The sequence below is a fragment of the Leptosomus discolor genome, chromosome 21, assembly GCF_034619465.1.
Source record: "Leptosomus discolor isolate bLepDis1 chromosome 21, bLepDis1.hap2, whole genome shotgun sequence".
Classification (NCBI taxonomy): Eukaryota; Metazoa; Chordata; class Aves; order Leptosomiformes; family Leptosomidae; genus Leptosomus; species Leptosomus discolor.
The window spans coordinates 4,661,798-4,680,213 of NC_141411.1; the positions used below are offsets into that span (position 1 = coordinate 4,661,798).

The window sequence follows — 18,416 nt, forward strand, 5'->3', positions numbered from 1 at the left end:
CTGCGCAAGCTCCGCTCCGCCTGGCGCTAGGGGCACGCGGCCTATGACGCCACCGCGCCAGGCGTGAAGGGAAGGGGGGGGGGGGGGGAACGTCGGCGGCGCGCTCCGCCCCCCCCCCCCCCCCCCCCGACGGAAGGAGAGCCGCAAGGGCGAGGGGGTGGGGACGCGTATGCAAATGAGCGTTGTGATACGCGGGGGGGGGGGGGCTCCGCGCCCACGAACGAGGTGGGTGGGGAACGCTGCGTCACAGGGCCGGGCGGGGGGGGGGGGAAGGACATATTTGCATCGCCCCCGGCCGCGCGCTTCCATATATGGAGGCGGCGCGGGCGGCGAGCGCGCGTGTTTACGTATGCAAATGAGCGGCGGGAGGGCGGGCCGTGACGTCGCGTGGAGCGATGCGAACGGGGCGGCGCACGGCATGCTGGGGCGGGGGCGTGAGGCGTCGCTGGGGGCGAGGTGTATTTCAGCCAAAATGACGCGTTTGCCCCAATTTTTAACCCCGCGAGGCTCCTCGGGGCGAGGCCCGGCGGCTCCGCGACCGGTAGCACGAGCGCTTCCCCTGAAGACGATAACGAGGTCCCGGTTCTCGCCCCGCCAGCACTGGGGGGGGGGGGGGAAGGGGGGGGCGGCACAAGCTGACGCTGCTTTACGTCAATTCTTAATGTCAATAAACTCTTGGCTGTTTTTTAACGCAAACCTGCTGCGTCACGTGAAGTTTTCCCTCCCTCAGCGTAGCCCCGGCGAGGAGCCGCCTCCCGCCGCTGCGGCGGGCCCCGCTCGAAAGAGAACGGGCTTCCGCGGGAGCGGGGGGGGGAGGGGGGGGGTCGTCATCAGTGACGTAGCTTTGCAGGCGGATAAATCGTGGCGTGACCGGAGAAGTGAGGGAGGCGGGTCTGCCTGTGAGGCGGGAAAAGCGAAACCCGCCCGCGGCCTTTTTGTCCCTCGCGGGCCGCCGTCCAGCGCTAAGCCCCGCCCCACCCCACCGTTGTTCTACGGGAGCCGCCGGAGGTCAAGCAGCGGAAGGTGTCGCTACGGGATCGCGTCACTTCCTGGCAGCGCCGGTGGCGGGGCGCGGGGAGCACCATGCCCAAGTGAGAGCGGTTTCGGCGGGCTCCGCCGCTGAGGGGGCCGTGGCGGCGGCGGGAGGCAGGGCCTGGGCCTGGGGCGGGCGGGCGGGAGCCGGAGCTGCCGGGCGGGGAGGAGGCCCGTTGGTCCCCGGGCGGGGGTGGGTGACTGGGCGGGCGGTCTGTGTCCGTTCAGGCCTCGGGAAGGGAGGGGGTGCCCGGGGGTGCGGGCTGGGACCCCGACCCTGGCAGGCCGAGCCCTGGGCGCCCGTTCGGTGCAGCCGCTCTCCCTCCGGCCGCCCCCGGTAGAGCCGCCGTGAGGGGTTGTGCTCTGACGCGCGCAGCGATCTCTGGTTAACGAGAGTTTTCCCTGTTCAGGTTTTATTGCGATTACTGTGACACGTACCTCACCCATGACTCGGTAAGTGCCACATCTCATGCGTTCGTTTCTCTGTTGTGCCGAGAGCAGTAAAATAAAACTTAGGTGGGGTAAAACCAGGTTGCCTGAAGTATTGTGGTGTGTTCACTCGTCCTCTCCTCCTTGTTTGTGAAGAAGAATGGGAGCATCCAGTGTCACTGGCATTTGACGGTCGAGGCCGGCCGATGCTCTTGGCTGTGTTGCGGGGAGTTGGTAGGAGCCAGCTGGCCTGGCGTTGGGGCAGCTTCTCTCACCTAAACTGGAGCCACAACACACACAGGTTGTACACGAGGGTTTTGCACGTCACCCTGACCGAGCACAGGAACAGCCTGGTTTATCCCGCTGAACGGCGGGTGTTTAGAATTATACAATGGTTCAGTATAAACTTCGGGTTTGTGCGATATGATGTAAGCTTTGGGTTTACGTGATTTTTCTTAGCCCTCCGTGAGAAAAACCCACTGCAGTGGCCGAAAACACAAAGAGAATGTGAAAGACTACTATCAAAAATGGATGGAGGAACAAGCTCAGAGCCTGATTGACAAAACAAGTAAGGCTAATCCTTCTGTGACCCTGGATTGCTCTCCTGTTACTTCCCCTGTCCTTCCTTTCACTGCTTTCCTTCCATTCTTCCATGTTGATTCTTCCTCCCTTCCCGGGTGAGTCTTTGCTCTGAGCAAAAACTTCGCTTAGAATCCGAATCTTGAACTCGTCAGAGTGTGAGAGACTGAGGGCTCTGCCCCAGGGGTCGTAGCAAGCAGATATTTTACTGCTCTGCCGTGGTCGAGAGGCCTGTAGGTACCTCTGCCTTTAGCACTGCTAGTGACGTTGCACAAGGTCATGTAACCCATTTTTCCTTTTTGGTAGTAGCCTGTTTATGGAAAGAGCAGGAATAAGAAATCCAAAAGCTAGGAAAATGGACATTAAAATGCATGAATCTTTCCATTTTTTAAAAAAACACTGTAGTTGCCTGCCCTCAGTTCTCTAGGGATATTGTAGGTTTGGTTTTTTTCCCCCCCCTCTTGCTATTAAAGGCTGGAATAAAGTGTGAAGTGTTTCCTCCCTCAGTTTCTAGGGTTCTCTGCCTCTCCCTAATCCTCTGAATAATGGCTCTTTTCTCTGTCAAAAGAAACACAAATGCCAGATTAACTTCATGGCAACTTTCTTTAGATGCTTCCAACTTCCACATCTTTGGCCTTCCTTCTGGTCAATTCCAGTCTTTTGATTTTCTGCTCTTTCCTGTCCCATAAGATGGTTTCCACGCTTTTTGTCACCTACCCAAGTCCTTGCCTTATGACCATTTCCCAGACAGCATCTCTTTGCCTGGTGATCCCAGATGAAAGTTGCGGCTGCAAATTCACGTGATGCGTTTTCTCCACCATCCGCCTTCCTGTGACATTCATCAAGGAGCTCTCTAGTCTCAGCTGGAGTAATCACTGTAATAATTGTCTTCAAGAATATCAGGTGCTTCCGCCATGACAAACCCAGGGATTTGTTCCAGAGTTAGGACACCCGAGCACGCAGCATGACGTGACGAATGCTCTGACCGCGGGGCATGAGAAGGACGATTGGCGCAGCAGCTTCCTCAGCCTAGTAACTGGTTTTTCTCCTGGGATTCTTTCTTTCCGTTTTTTTTTTTTCTTTTCCCCCCCAATGTAGCGGCTGCATTCCAGCAAGGGAAAATCCCACCTACACCGTTCTCGGCGCCACCTCCCGCAGGAGCCATGATACCGCCTCCTCCCAGCATCCGTAAGTCTGAACCGGACGGGTTTTGACTGGCTTGGCAGCCCTCGGGAGCTGTGTTGCATGTTTCCTGGCCCTGTAACGAAAAGTCCTTTTAGCCTGAGATGAAGCAAAGGTGTTTTGAGCTTGTGAATACCAAAATGTGAGAGAATGCTTCGTGGGAGTGTTTCAGTGACCATCTTAATCTTTAGTTTGTCCTATTTTAGTAATGTTGAGACTTAAATGTGTGCCTCATTACTTGGGAGCTGCCATGTAGATGGCTTCAGTAAAACTTCCAGCATGGGTTTGTTGGGTTTTTTTAAATAAAATAGGATTGGTGACCTTCTGTTGCGCTTCAGCTGGCCAGAGATCCCTCTCTGCTTAGAGTCCCACTGCTGGAAGTGGTGGTCGCCTGTGTTAGGCATGGAAGTTGGAAACAACAGCTAGTGTGTTCCTTCCCCGGTTCGCTTTCTGGCACCTGAGGTCGGAGCTGAAGCTGAAAATGAAGGCAGGCAGTTGTAAAACTGTCTAAAACGCCTTTATTCCTAAGATTTCCTGTGAAGTTTCATAACGGCTTTGCGTTGCCCGTTGTCGATGAGTGTGCAAGCGGCCAGGGCCGTAACCAACCTCTCTGTGTCCAGCTGGCCCCCCGCGGCCCGGCATGATGCCGGCCCCTCACATGGGCGGACCGCCGATGATGCCGATGATGGGCCCGCCCCCGCCGGGAATGATGCCGGTTGGACCCGGTAAGTCTGGAAATAGGGCAATCTCTTGGAACTGCCGTGTGCAGGGTGCTTGGGTGCTGTTTTCTGTCTCGCTGGGCGACAGGGAACTGTGAAAGGAGCTGCCGTGAAGCAGCTGCAGGACTTGGGTGCTGGCTTAGGGACGCGCTCGCGGCGCTCCGGGCGTCGCGTTGGGCGCAGCGTGGATGGACAGCCCCAGTGTCGAGCTCTGGAAGTGTTTCGGTTTGCATGTGCTGTGTGTGCCTGTTTGCTGATCCGTTGTCCTCTGCACCGTGAGACAAACTAATTCAAGTTGCTTTGCTGCTTGTGGAAAGTTACCAGTCCTTCCAAAATTATCGCTCTGGTAAATCGTAGCTTTTCTACTTCTCATCTTAGCAGCACAATCTTTAATTGTTCAGGAGTTCTGTGTTTGTAGTGCTTATGTTTTTGTACAAGGGGTGCATTTCAGCACTAAATGAATTTTGTTGTTTAGAATGTCTGAAGATAATCTGTTTCAGAGAAACAGCAAGGCTTAGGAAGTTGTTTTTTTTTCCCAGAACTGTAAAGGCAAACTAAAATGTCTTTGATTCGTTCTGGTTTGAGCTTACTGGCATTTGAAGAATTCTCAGGGGACATCTTATTGAAGCAGTTACTGGAAGAAATCTAAAGGGATACACACAGGCACGCTGGAAGTAGTGAAGTGTCTTTGCAATTATTGTTTTGCTGGTAGAAACTGTTCTTTAAGTGTTTTTTAAAGGCACAGGATACGTGTATAGTCTGTGCTATTAAGCGGCATAATGGCTGCCTGGAAATAGATGGAGAAGTTGGATGGAAACCATTATTTCAGAGCTTTTTGGTAGAGCACGTGCTTTTCTTTGGCGTTGCTGTTACCCAGCTGTAAGAAGTACACCAGTCTCACCGATCTCTTTTTCTTTTGAACACACTGGATGATCTTGCAGCACTTTTTTTCCAAATGAACTTTCCATTTCATTGAGCTGGTGTCTCTGTCGAGGGGCTGAAAATAATTCACCAGTGAATGTTGTCAAAAGTGGGTGTATAACCCAGGAACTTGGTTCTTCCTCTACTAATTGCTAAAATCCTTCAGGGAAATGTAATCTCTCTTGGCCAGCTTCCAGACCAGAGCTCACACGCTGGTAAAATGGAAGTTCCCTGGAGGGTGGGGGGCAGAACCTGCATGCTGTGTCGGTGCGACTCGGCAGTGGCTGCTCCCGAGCGCTCTTCTCTAACGTACTCTCTTTCCCCTCGTAGCTCCAGGGATGAGGCCACCGATGGGAGGACACATGCCAATGATGCCGGGGCCACCGATGATGAGGCCACCCTCCAGGCCCATGATGGTGCCCACCAGGCCAGGAATGACCCGTCCAGACAGATAAAGGTGGAAACAGAGCTGCCTTTGCTTTGTCGTATTAAAATCTTTCATACGATAAAATGCCATAGACCTTTGTCCCTAGGATTTTGTATTAAACCAGTGTGTAGAGGAGATCTGCTCTTCCTTCAGATTGCAGGTGGTTTGACCTAGATGCACACTGGACTGATGCTTTTGTACCTGGTCTGGGGTTTTTTGGTGGTTTTTTTGTTCGTTACTTTTTTCCCCCCTCGTTGAATCGTAAAACGCAACAATAAAACATTGATGGTGATTTACATTCGGAGAACTTCAGCCTTACTCTGTGTGTGGTTTTTCTGCCTGGCAGAAAGAGATGTCGGTGTTCTTTGTTCCCTCTCTACCTGTCTGGCACAAAATTTTTCAGTTTTGTCCTCCTTGGGAAGTCTCTCTTTTTCAGGTCGTACCCCTTGAGAGATGTATTACTGTCTGTGTTTTGAATTCTTGTTTCAAAACAGGTTTGCTTGTTTTTAATTAAAAAACCAACCGAACAAACAAAAAGTGACATCGGAAAAGACCGCAGTGATATCTCTGACGGGGAAGACTGCAACATTAAGTGACTTCACTAGCACAAAATAGGATGAATTTAATAAAATGTTGATTCTCTACTGAGGGAAGCAAAGCGACGCTGTTAAAAGGCCACTCCTTACAGTAATTGTTTTGATGCTGCTGAACATACTCCTGCTTTGCTACTGGGGCGTTTGTGGGGACACATTAATTATGTTATTGGGATCGTTGAGTTAGTAGTTATTAAAGCTCAGCTCCCTTCTTAGTGTAAAGGATGTGTTGTTGAAGACATATTGCAGGCCCTTTAGTTTATGAAAAGGATTTTGCTTGTGGCGAGCCGTAAGTAAGGCAGATGCACAATTCCAGTTGAATTGGAAGAATTTATTCTGTTTGCATAACTGGCTGCTCTGTCGGTGTTGGCCATTTCAGCCTGCAGAACTGTCCGACTCATTCCTGGCATATTTGCGTCGAATATCAAAGCCTGGGAGTGATTTGCATCTTACAACTGTTTGGTTAGCAGAACTGCCAGGGCTCCTTTTCTGAGGTGCTCTCTGCCCTGTGCCGGGACAATCCAATCATTTAGAGGAGATTATATTTTTAGGAGTTTGTGCTTTCAACAATCTGTAAAGAATGTGGTGTAGCCGAGACCTCAAATGTTTAATAGCTCAATATTTAGTAGCCATGTTCAACAAACACTGAGAGGAGGCAAAAGTTGGAGGATGTTTCTACAATCAACAGCAGCACACAGCGCTCGGGTGGGACGGGCACTGAGGTGCTGCAGCACCGGTGCGGGGGATCCTGCTGCTCCCACGTGTCCTGTATCTGACAGCGAAGGGGTCGTAGTGCAGCTTCGTCTCCCACGTCAGGCCCCGTGCAGATTGCAAGGGGCTGAAATGATTTTACCCATGCATATCTTGGAAGGTGAATGTGTCTCCCTGGTTGATAATCTTGAGTGGTTTTCAGCTTTATGGTGAAGCTGGTTTGCTTTTCCGTCAAGCATACAACACACACCATCAATGCACGTTAATGACTTTCTTCTGGGGAAAAAAACCTGTGGGAATTGGCAATGATCAGCACTGGGCTTTGACAAAAGTTGAAGGCTTGTGTGCCGCTTGGGTTGCCTCCACCTGCTGTCGGATTAAACCCAAATGTACTCGGTCAAGTAGAGAGCATGTGGGTTTCTTGTGGTGGAGCTGCTGAAGGCGGGTCGGGGCGGTGTGAGGCTCCGGGGGAACGCCGTGCCCGCAGAACAGCGTGACCCGTTATGTGGGGCTCCCTTTGCTGAGCACGGCCTTGGAAGCCAAACCGGCCCTTGTTGGCCCAGCTGGAATCCTGCACGGTCCGGTTCCTTGTCTATCAGTGAGGGACCGCGCAAAGACCGACTTAGGAGCACAGAGACCGCTCGGAATGAAGATTCTTTTCTGTTTCATTCAAGCAGCCCCACTGGTTACGTTGGTTTATGTTGAACATTTTAATTTTTGATGTTTATTTTTAAAAAAAATCTTATTTTTGGCTGGCCTGGGGTGGCCCTAGGAGGGAGCCGTGTGGAGCCAGGCGGGTTTGTGTCCTGTGGGCTCGCTCCTGCAGCTCCCAGAGCGTCGTTAATCACAGCTAAAAACGGGTGATTAAACCACCCCCTCCCGAACCCGCCGTCCCCCTCCCGCTCCGGCCGTGCTACCGGGGCCGCCAGGGGGCGCGGCGCGGCGGGAGGCGGCGGCGCGCGGGGGCCGGCGGGAGGCGGCGGCGGGGCTGGGGCGGGGCGGGAGGCGGCGGCGCCGCCGCGATGGGGTCCCGCTGCCCGCGGCCCTGAGCCCCGCCGCCCCGCGGCATGGCCGGCATCATCAAGAAGCAGATCCTGAAGCACCTCTCCCGGTAAGGCACCCGCGCCCGGTCCTCATCCTCCTCCTCCTCCTCCTCCTCCTCCTCCCGGGGGGCTGCGGGTGAGGGAGGGCCCGGGCCTGAGGCGGGGCGGTGGGTGAGCGCCCGGGCCGGAGGGGCTGCTGTGGGGCTTGGGGACCGCTGGGCCCGGCTGGCAGCCCCGCTTTGGAGCTCCCGGGCCCGGGGGGAGTGGGGACGATGGGATGGTGGTCTTGGTGCCTGGGCGGGGAGCTGAGGGTCGGGGGGGCTGTGGAGGTGCTGGGCCCGGGGGTGGGGGTGGGGGTGGCGGGGACCCGGGAGGATCGGAGGGCCTCGGGGGGGTCTGAGGGTCAGGGGGGCTGTGGGAACTGCCGGGTCCGGGGGGTTGACGGCGGCCTGGGAAGATTTGAGGGCCTGGAGGGGTGTCTGAGAGCCCGGTGGGCTCTGAAGGCGGGGGGCGGGGGGGGTGTCCGAGGGCCCCGGAGAACTGATGGCCCCGGGGGAGCGGGCCCTGCCGCTCAGGGCCGCGTCCTGCGGGGGTCAGGCCCCTCGGAACCCCGGGTCGGTGCCCGCGGTGTGCGGGAGCTGCGGGGAGGGGGGTTTCCAGCCGGGCCTGGCTCCAGCCGCTGCCGGTCTCGCCTTGGTGCCGGCGGCGCAGGGGAGCGGCCGGGTGGGTGTTCATGGGGGGCCGCGTTTGCTGACCCTCCGGTTTGGCTGTAGGCCTGGGCTGCTTCCAACAGCAGCTCCTGCTCGGCTGGGAGCTGGTGAGCAGGGGGGAAAAGTTAGAGAGAGGAGAATATAAGCAGCAAAAGGGGCCGAGGGCGAGAAGGAACAGGGGAACACCTGATACGTGTAGCATGCGCTCAGGCGCTCGGTTGTCATTTTCGTTGACGTTTTGTCGTTTTTCAATGAAGTCCATTAAAGGCACTAAAAGGCGCGCTGAGGAAGACCATCGTCTGGTGCTTTGTGTGTGAGACTGCGAGTCAGTAAGTAGAGCTTTGGCTCTGGCTCTGCCACTGATGTGGGGGTTGACCTTGGGCAGATCGAGGTGCCTCGGTTTCCCTGCCCTTTGAAAGGAAAGAGCCGTGTGAGAGGTAGCGGTTCTTGTGTTATCTCATGGCCATGGGCACGTCCTCCCTCTGCATTGCCGAAAGATCGGAATAATAGGAAATACAAAGGTGGCGTATCGCTGAGGGTGCTGGCGAAAGCCGAGCATTGCACAGTGCTTTTCCTCTCTGCGCTTGGTGAGCTGCAGCTGCTCAAGTCCTTTCCATTCTCACTGGTGGAGAAGCTCAGGTACAAAGCGAGGGGCTTGAAGTGACTTGTGTGGGCTTAGGTGGTGCCAGTGCTGGAGCAAGGAGTTAGGACCTGTGAATCCTGGCTCTCGGAGGCAAATCCCGAGAGTTTCTGGAACCTCAGAAGAAACCCCGCAAACTTCAAGCGAGCAGTCTCCTCAATAAAGTGCCTGTCTGCGGCGGTTCTGAGTCACTAGTTGCTCAGTACTCCAGCTTTCCAGGCGCCGTACCAGAAAAGAGTGCAACAGAGCCTGCTGCTTGATCTGTTCAGTGCGCTGATTTAAATGAATTTCTGCTAGACCTGACATCACAAATCTCCCAGCTTTCTGTCTCATTCCACCTCAAATTGGCATGTTGTGCTCGGTACGGATTCGGCTTGTCAGGAGGCACTGAAGTATTTATAACGAGGAGCGGTGGCTGAGAGCGGTTGTTAATGGAGGCTGAAACAGAGCTGGGCTTTTTTCCTCGGTACCCCTCCTCCTAGGATGGAAGAATGTGTGTGTTGTTCTTGTGGATAATTCTCTTTCCTGAGATAAATACACTTTCCTGGCTGGTGCTTTTACTTAATTTTGCTTTTTGGTCTCCCTTACCTTGCGCTGTTAGAACACGTTCCTGCTCAGTGTGCCCCGTTTATTTCCCCCCAATTGAGCCGGTTGTTGGTGTTCACCTGCGTCTCCTTTGTGCAGCTCCAGGGAGAACAGGAACTCGCGAAAAATTCTGCAGCTGTCCCTGTTTTCCTGCTAGCTGTATTTACTCTGTCGTTTGGGGTGGTTGGTCTGGTCCTCCCCCTGTCTCACATCAGTATTGCAGATGTTTTGCAGAAATGCATTCTGAACACAGTTTATTGTTGTATAAAATAGATGATGTTTTTCTGTTCCAGTTTTGTTTCCTCTAAATACCTCAGCTTCACACTCCCTTTGGGTCTGTCTTTCCACTGTGGTCATTTGCCCGGAAGAATTTTTGCTGCTGAATCATTAATCTGCTTTTATTTTCTGCTTTCAATTTGCATATGAAAGAATTCCTTGTTCCTCTTGTTATGTCTTCATTTGAAGTAATTTCTGCATGGGGGTGGTTTTGTTCCTTTTCTATCTGGAAATTAGCAAGGAAAGGTCACGAGAGACAAGAAGATCAGGGAAATATGAAAGAGTTACTTCACACCAACTGTTCAGATTAAGCGAATCACATGCCTAATAGGATGACAGTGGTCACTTGCGGTGATCTGTAAAGCTGGGCTTTGCCGTCGGTGACAGAGCTGAGTTATGAATGTGTTTCAGAAGGCTTAGCCTGGGTGGTGCTTTAGCAGCTTAAATTCCTCGAGCAGAAGAGCCTGAAAACTTGCAGTGCTTTCACCATCTGTGCTTTTCACTCTTTTGTCCTATATTTAGCTTGGAAAAGCAAACGGCTAAGGTGGTTTCACTTTTTGGTTCTTCTGCACTGGCACGTGGCTGCGGCGCTGGGGTGGCAGGTTCTGCAGCAGTGTTTGTGACCCAGCGTCGCCCGTGGGTGCTGGGGCGAGGGGCTCGCCCTCCGAGCTGCCCTGGGGGTTTGAACCTGAACCTGGTCTGAACCCCTCCGAGGCTGTACAACAAGAGCGGTACTTCAGTTGCGTTTACCAGTCTGTAATTATTCATGGAAGTACATCTATTGCTTTAAAATAGAAATAAAAAATACCTCTTTCTGATTTTGTTTGAAAGTAGCCTCTTTTTACTGTGTTTTGTTTTTTTTTTAGTAGTGCTCAGTGCAGCTGTAGTAGATACTAGAAGTGGATTATAAAGGTGGCATTTATCCCTATTTCGTAAACAAGGAAACTGTGACAAGCCAAACTGCCCAAACTTACTTAATGTAACACTTTGGGGTTTGAGTTCTCAGCACTTCAGTGGAAATCCCTATAAAAATAATTTGGTTTTAATTTCGTTAGAAAGCTTTTATCCACTGCTGCATCTCGCAACTGCTTTATGACACTTTCTCATCTTAAAATGTGTGAGCTTGTGGAGTAATAGGCCAACTAATTGCTCACATTAGATGATTTCCAGAGGAAAAGCAACATGTAATCCTTCTGTTTAGCAGAAAAGAATAAAAGTTAGGTGGAGAAAATAATCCGGTAATAGCTTTACTTGTGCCAGTTCCAAAGGGCTGATGTGAAAGAGCCGCTGAGTCAGAAGCCTCTGAAAGAAATAAAAGCTGGTGTCAGCAGAGGAGCTGGGGTGCGGTTCTGGGAGGGGGTTTGAATGCAGGGGCAGGAGACCACAAGTGTGTAGCTCTGGCAGGAGCCCTGGGGAACTGCAGCTGAGGAGGAACTTCAGGAATCTCTGAAAGGAGGGCGAGAAGGAAGCAGAGGAGAAACGAGAGAGAAGTTGGCTGAGGTAACACCAGTGCTATCACTGAGAAAATAGAGAGGAAAACCAGCCCAGGAAACAAGACCTGTTTGCAGAGGGCAGGGAGAGGTGGTTGAGCCACCAGTCCCGGCAGCTGGCCCAGTTGGTAACAGATGTGCTGGGGACACTGGGCTGGTGGCTTTGTCTTTGCTAGAGCCGTGCTTGCAAACGGGGCCTGACGCTCGCAGAGGCCCTTCATTCCTGCCTTTGGGAGTACTTGAGTGCCACTGGGGTTTGCGCTGTTTTATTCCCAGTCTGTTACCGGGATTGCCAGACACGCAGGGTCTCGGGTGCTGTTTCCCGAGTTGGTCGGGGCAGTATCTGCGAGGCGTGGTGTTGCTGCGGAGCAAGACTGGGAGTTGTGGAGGGGATTGAGACAGAGTTTGTAACAAGGTTTTCGGTGTTGGCTTATACTTTGCTTTTGTTGGTTGGTTTCCTCCTTTCCCAGGTTTTGGAGGTTGCTGAATGATGTGCAACGTTTTGCACACTATGGCCTTTCCAGTGAAGGCTGAAGCCGAATTATCTTTGGCAGGCGCAAGGCTGCGCAGCCAGGTTTATCGACCGTGCCGTCCATTGTCACTTCTTCCCCATCCAGGTGTCGTACAGAGGAAGATGAGGCATGGCAGAAGTTGGTAGAACCGTCTTTCATAGCACAGTGTTAGAGCCACCTTTTTGGATAAATAAGATGGGCTTTCGAAACAGAATTTTAAAACATTCTAGAAAACAAAACAATGGAGTAGCATGTGCAGGATGTAATACTTTGATGCCTGTAGATGTAGGTCAAGTACGCAGCCAGAAGAAACAACATCATGTAACTCCTGTGAATTGTACTACACGTTAGTAGAGCCTTTCTTCTCAGTTCCCAGCGGTTTAGGCCACGTATCTCTTTCCAGACAAGATTGCCTCGACTCCTCCCTTCTTTCATTTGCAGTTGCCCCTGGTCCTTGCAACAGATAAAACCACAGCTAGTAGGTAAGTGAAAATCTCAGGAAAGCCTATGGTGTATCTTTAGTTTTTTCTAGATGGATTTAGCAGTCGGGAACACGCGGGTGTTGCAGAGTGCGCCGAGCTGGGAGCGCGTAGGCTTCTGTGGGCTGTTATTTCATAACTTGGATTAAGAACCTCGGAATCTTCTTGGCTCTAAAAATGCATTTAGTATTACCCCTTCCAGGCAGTTGTGCTACTTCTGTGCCACATGCAGAGAATCCAGAGCTGGCTCCAAGACCCAGAACTGCTCTCTGCCCCGTGAGCCCTGCCTGTTCCGTAGCGCTGGTGGGTTAGCTCTTCTGTTAGTCTTGGAGCTGTTTGTGCCTCCGTACTCAAAAGTAAGTGATCTTGCCTGCCCTTTATCAGCCCCCTCTACCAAAGATGCTCTCAGGCTAAGACAGGACAAAGTCCATTGTAGCTCATGATCATCCTGCTGTTTGGTGGTACCTGGGTGGCAGAAGTGAGATGTGTCATCCCGAGGGGACCCATCCTTCTCAGAAAACGTGGGAACGAGAGGCAGAAGTGGTGGTTCTTCAGCAAGAAAGTGGGGTTTGGTCTCTGCTGTTCAGGGCCCGTTGAGATGGGCTCTGTGGGTTGTGCTGGGCACAAGGTCAGATCACGTTATCAGATACACATCACTTGCCTGACACAGGGGTGGGGAATTCCCTAAGTCCGAAGACCTTTTTTCCCCCCTCAGTGCTTAGGTTTCTTGGTTAAATGCTGCATTTGGAAATCACTTTAAGAAAATACGGTCTGAATTCTCCGGTCTGTTTACTTCTCACTTGTCCTGAAGTGTTTTGCAGCATCGCTGTGTGCTCGAGCACTGAGATGCAGCTGTGCCCTTGCAGTGACAGTCAAAGTGATGGCACATTCAGTTAGGAAAATGTGTTGGAAACCCTCTGATTTAGAAACACCTACTGTCAGTATAAGATGTGTGCTTAGCACTTAACCCTTCAGGTTTCTCCAAGTTTCCTGACCTTGATTCTGAATTAACTGGAAGAAATTTAAAGAGCATGGTGGGTAGGGAGGAAAGCAAGGAAATTGCAAATCTGGGAATGGCCTGATGAAGCTGCAGAAACAAGGAGTGATTTAGGCAGAAAGGACCTCTGGAGAACCTTTGCCTGGGACAGAGTCTCTTTGCTAGCGTTGAGACTAACGTTACAATTTCGCCTTTAGCTGCTTTAATATCCCCTTTGAGTGTTCAGGGAAATTTCTACCATTGAAGACGATAATTTGCCGAAAATAGCTGTTGCAGCTATGGGAAATACATGAAACCACAAAGCTGCTAGCAGTTAAAAACTGATGATTAAAAAAAAGCCATTACTTTTCCATCTGCAAAGCATTCTGTTCCTGTTTTCAGTGCATTCTGTTCAGCCAGGTAATAATTTCTTTGGTGCCCAAGTGCCATAAAACATGCAAGTTGGAATCCAAAGCCATGAAGGCTTGAAAACCAAATCTGGTAGCTAAAGCCCAGAATAACCCTCTCCCGCAGGCAGCCCTCGGACAAACAGCAGCAGAGAGTAGCAGAGGAGGGATGTGGTTGTGTTCTCACACCTGCAAGGGGCTTGCACACATCTTGGTGTGGCTGAAGAGGACTTGAGCAGGTAACCCAGGTGGGGATAACCTCCCTGAATTTTGAAGTGCTACACCTTGATCTTCGTGTGGCTGAGAGCAGCAGGACACGTGTCTCAAAAGGTGTGAGGGTTCAGAGCCAGATGGGAAGAGCCCGCAGCTCGGCTGCCATGGGGCTGTGTCGGGCAGGGTGTGCGGTTGGGGCTGGAGGGCAGCCGGCAGCGGGGTGCTTCGTGTGGCTGTGGGGAAGTCGCTTAATCATTTGGTGTCGTGGTTTCCCCAGCGGCTAAGTAGAGATAATACTAATGAGCCAGTTTGTGCCTTGCTCTGAAAATAGCCCTGGGAACACTGGTGAACAGAAGCGGTTTTGGGAACATAGTGGAAACAGTTTGTAGCAAGAAAGTCAGCCGATTTATAGGAAAGAAGCTTTGTCAAGTTGCCTTCCCAGCAGTGGCTGCTGTTTTGCAGGCCGTCAGGCAGAGCTCCCAAGGTATCCAGCGCTGAACCACCGGTAATAAGTTTGTCTGTGAAGTTCTTGCACGCTGTGTCTAGCAAAGCATTTAAGGCTGGATGCAAACCTTTTAATGTTGTACTTTGGAAATGTCTTATTTTAGTAGTACATTTTGGTGGCTTTTTAAAAAATTTATATTGAGGAATTCTTGATGGAAAGACCAAACCCCAGGCTCCTATGGAACAAAGTAATAAACAACTACCAGTTCTTCGTTCAAGACAGAGGTGGGAAAAGAAAGTGTGCCCATAACAGGATGTGGCACTTTCCTGTCATAGAAAGTAATCTCTTAAAATCAGGGTTGCTATGCTGCAGTTTACCAAAAGAACCAGATTGTCAGTTTTCCGAAGCACTTGTCAGCTGCTGGATGCAAGGTGTTTCCAACCGCTTCCACTCGGCTCAAGAGAGAAGCGTGTGCCGTTTCTGGAATGCTAAATAGACTCTTGTTGCAGCAAAAATAAATTGCACTTCAGTCGCTCAGGAGGAAAGTGTGGCTGGATCTATCCTCACATCGGCTGCTGGGTTTTGCAGAGCCTCGAGCTGGCCACGCGGAACCTCTCCGCACCACTGCTACTCTTCAGACTGTGCGATGGGTCAGGAAAAGGGGCTGTTAAATGTGACTCTTCTCCCCTCATCTAGTTTCTCCTAGACTCCTTGAGCTCTTACCTCCTCTGCAGCCGCTCAGTTGAGTCTGAATTATGTAGGGACCTGTTATTTTCTGCAGGTTGGAAACAAAAATGCAGATTGTATTGCAGGGCGAATCATTTCTTAAAATCTGAGAAGTGGGGCTTCTGACTAGTGTGTTTATTTGTAAGTTTCTTCCTAGTTTTCTCTCATGTGTTGCTGTTTGCTTGAGGTTTAGTCTTGGGAAATTCCCTGGCAGCTGACTAGGGTTTGCATTCCAAATTTCAGAGCATGGGGCAGCTGGCATTTCAACTTTACCGAGCTTCCAGCTGACGAGCTACAAATAGTAAAACAGTTCCTCAGTGCGGTGGAGTTCAACCCCTGCCAAAAAACCCAGCCTCGTTTCTCTACAGATTAGCTTATGGTTTGCTTTACAGGTCTCCTAGTACCAAATCAGTTGACGGTGGGTGTGGTGCAAGAAGCTCACCTAGTCTGGAGCCCTTGCATTTCTCCAGTATCAGAATGCTTAGGAGCCTTTTCTGGTTGGGACAAGAAAGTGTCCTCAGGGGTCTGAGTTTGTGGGGAGGCCGACTTCAGGGAGGAGTGAGCTGACATTCCTGCTTTGTGTAGTAGTTCAGTCTTACTCCTGAAAGTAAATACCAGGTTTTTTTCCTGTGCAAGGGTAGCTCTGAATTGAATTTCCCAGTCTTTTTCCCGTAGCCATGCTGTCTGGCGATAGGCAACTTGGAGCCGAGATGGCTGATTGCTCATAGAGATGTTTTGTGGCCCGTGTGAACCTCTGTTTGGCTTTGGGTGGTTGAGTGGGCCAGCCTTCTATACAGTGTAGCTGAAGCTTGGAAAAACGGAAAGCTGATAACTTAAAGCTGCCAGTGGCACAGGTAAACAGGCACATGGATGTGCTTAAACCCACCCTGATAAGGAGCCTGTCAGTACAGCGCTGCAGGCTGTTACCGGGTTACACGGGAGCGTGTACAGCGCTTGTTGTGTAACTGGAGTAGGGCGAAGCCACCAGGCTTGTTGTGTTGGGACCTCATTGTCCACCAAGGTACGTATTATTGCCTACCGGCGTACCTAGGGTGCACCAACACTGTACGCAGTGCAGGGCTGGCGTTACAGAGTTTATTTCCAATTGTAAGATGTGGTGCTTTCAGTCTTCTAAAGAATTGGTTGGTTTGGTGTTGATCAGATTCCATTAAATTCTAAAAGGCTTCATACTAGGTTGGTGTGATACCAACTAGATAAGTACTAGTACTGTCTAATACTGTGCAGAAATTAGTCTTGTCTTCTGCTCATTCAGCGTGTTTCTCTTCCTTGTCTGCAACTCTGAATCTCTCAATCTTGAGTAATACTGTGCATGCTCACCAGACAGCTTGTTCCACAGTTACACCAACAGCTTAAATAAAAGGGCTTTTCTTCCTGAAAGGGCTTTTACTTCTTCTTCCTGTGTGTCTTTGAGGCAGCTATTTTTTCCTTTTTTATGGACGTTTTGATCACTTGCTCAGTTCTATTCCCTCCAAAATTATTTTTCAGTTCTTTCTCGGACACATATCTTGCAGTTAAAGCTTCTGCTGCTGCCTTCCTTGAAAACTTTCCTGTAGTTGGAAGTCACTGACCTTTTCTTTTATTAGTCGTGAGCCTCTTTTCCAAGTAAACATGCGCTCTGGCTCCTGAGGTAAGAAGGTTTAGTATGAGGGGAAATGTCCTATCACAGAGATTTTTGCATTGTAGAAGATTTTCCCAGGGAAGATGGAAATCCCATTAAATGGCCTGTCCAGCACCAAACTGGACAAGGCTCTGGGAGAGATTTTTGGTAAGGAGAAAATCTTCATTGGCCAGAATATAGATGTATTTTTTTTTTTCCCCATGTCTAATTTCTGTCCTTCTGCCATAGGTGCTTAGATTACATATTTGTGTTAGAAACTAAAGCAGAAAATCTTCATCTCTTCCCTTGCTGTTACCCTTATGAAGTCAAGAACCTTGTCTGCAGCAGTTTCCCCGAGGCCATCAATACTGCTTCTCTGTTTTCAGGTTGCAGCTGACAAATTACCCCCTTCCTGGCTTACTTGGATTTTGAGTATTTTTCCATCTGCTATCTGCAGCTATGGCCAGTATTGCAAGCCCTACAGTTACTTGCTTCTGCCAATAGATGATGCTTGTCATTAAGTAAAATCAAGGTCACTGGTGTACTGCTAATTAGTTCTCACGTATAATAACCATGGTAACAAAGATATTAATAGAAATAAATGTGTTTAGCTGTAGGTAGTGGTTATATACAATAGACAATGATTACTGAATAACTGCAGGAGAATAAGCTGAGACAGAAAATCTAGTTTGTGCAGATGAAGCTGCTGCTGAGGGTTCCTTGGCAGCAAGGTAATGACAGAGATGGATCTGAAGAGAAGTTTTATGTTTTTCAGACATCTTCTGACATTATCTGTCTATGTATTTGCTCAGTTGGAGACAGTGTGGCCAGACAACTACAAATGTGAACATAAATTTATTATTTATGATTATAGCCTGGCTTTGGGCCAGCAATCGGATTTGGCCAAACTCCCTCTTGCAATCAGTGAGTTTGTGGCCTCTGGATGCGCAAGCTGATGAATCGGGCAGTCGTTCTTTTAGTAGTGACATCACTTTTAAATATATGTTCAAGCTGATCATTGAGCAAATAGACTGACACTCCTGTGCCTTCCCCATCTGCAACCTGAAATGAGGCTTCAGAGCAAATCCAATCGTGATCTCGGAAACTGCCCAAGATCATTCTTTTAGGCCAGATTCCAAGAAGGCGTTGAGGTTTAAAATCATCTGGGTGTTGTTAGCTTCTTAGGATGAGACCTTCAGCTTATGAAATTCGGGTAGCGCTGTTAATGACTGCGTCTGTCTGCTTCTTATGAGTGCTGATTGAGAGCCCTGACGCTCGGGTCATCGCAAATGGAAAGCAGCAGTGGGAAACAGACTGCAGGGAAAACTCTTTGCAAGCCAGCAGGCTAAGAGGCTTGACCTAGCAGGGCGTCCCGAGCTGTAGCTGTTAGAAGCTTCCAGCTTTCCCATTGCCTCGGTTGTGAACGCAGCAAGGCCTTGGAGGTCACTTGAAGGCTTTCTGTGGATGCTGGTGGCTGCCATGGTCCCTTTGGCTATTGTGCAGCAGATCTGCTTCTGGCTGGCAGGCGCTTTCAGAGACCAAATGTTGCTCACGGTATTGTTAGTGTGGATGCATGCGTGCTCATCTGAGTGTACACAGATGCAAAATGCCCTCGTGACTCTGCCATGAGAATTCCATAGAAGATAGAAAAAGGTTTTCTGCTTTGACTTTTGTCATGGTAATCCTGGCAAGCTCAAAAGGAG

General features: G+C 50.6%; 2 protein-coding genes across 3 annotated transcripts in view; both read left to right on the plus strand.

Annotated features, from left to right (window-relative positions):
* The first annotated feature begins 1,008 nt into the window (after positions 1-1,008).
* SNRPC (small nuclear ribonucleoprotein polypeptide C) lies at positions 1,009-5,585 on the plus strand. Of its 2 annotated transcripts, none has more exons than XM_086476449.1 (6): positions 1,009-1,091; positions 1,443-1,485; positions 1,921-2,029; positions 3,136-3,228; positions 3,843-3,947; positions 5,193-5,585. In XM_086476449.1, exons 1-6 carry the CDS (start codon positions 1,084-1,086, stop codon positions 5,315-5,317), a joined length of 483 nt encoding a protein of 160 aa, XP_086332575.1. In that variant the 5' UTR covers positions 1,009-1,083; the 3' UTR covers positions 5,318-5,585. The 2 variants fall into 2 exon arrangements, with proteins under 2 accessions (XP_086332575.1, XP_086332576.1); XM_086476450.1 differs by having other exon boundaries at positions 3,139-3,228.
* Positions 5,586-7,660: 2,075 nt separating this feature from the next.
* BLTP3A (bridge-like lipid transfer protein family member 3A) overlaps positions 7,661-18,416 on the plus strand; it is a 31,860-nt gene continuing 21,104 nt past the window's right edge. The window contains exons 1-2 of the mRNA XM_086476509.1: positions 7,661-7,704; positions 8,604-8,675. Of these exons, the coding sequence (XP_086332635.1) occupies positions 7,661-7,704; positions 8,604-8,675 (116 nt within the window). The remainder of the gene's footprint in view (positions 7,705-8,603; positions 8,676-18,416) is intronic.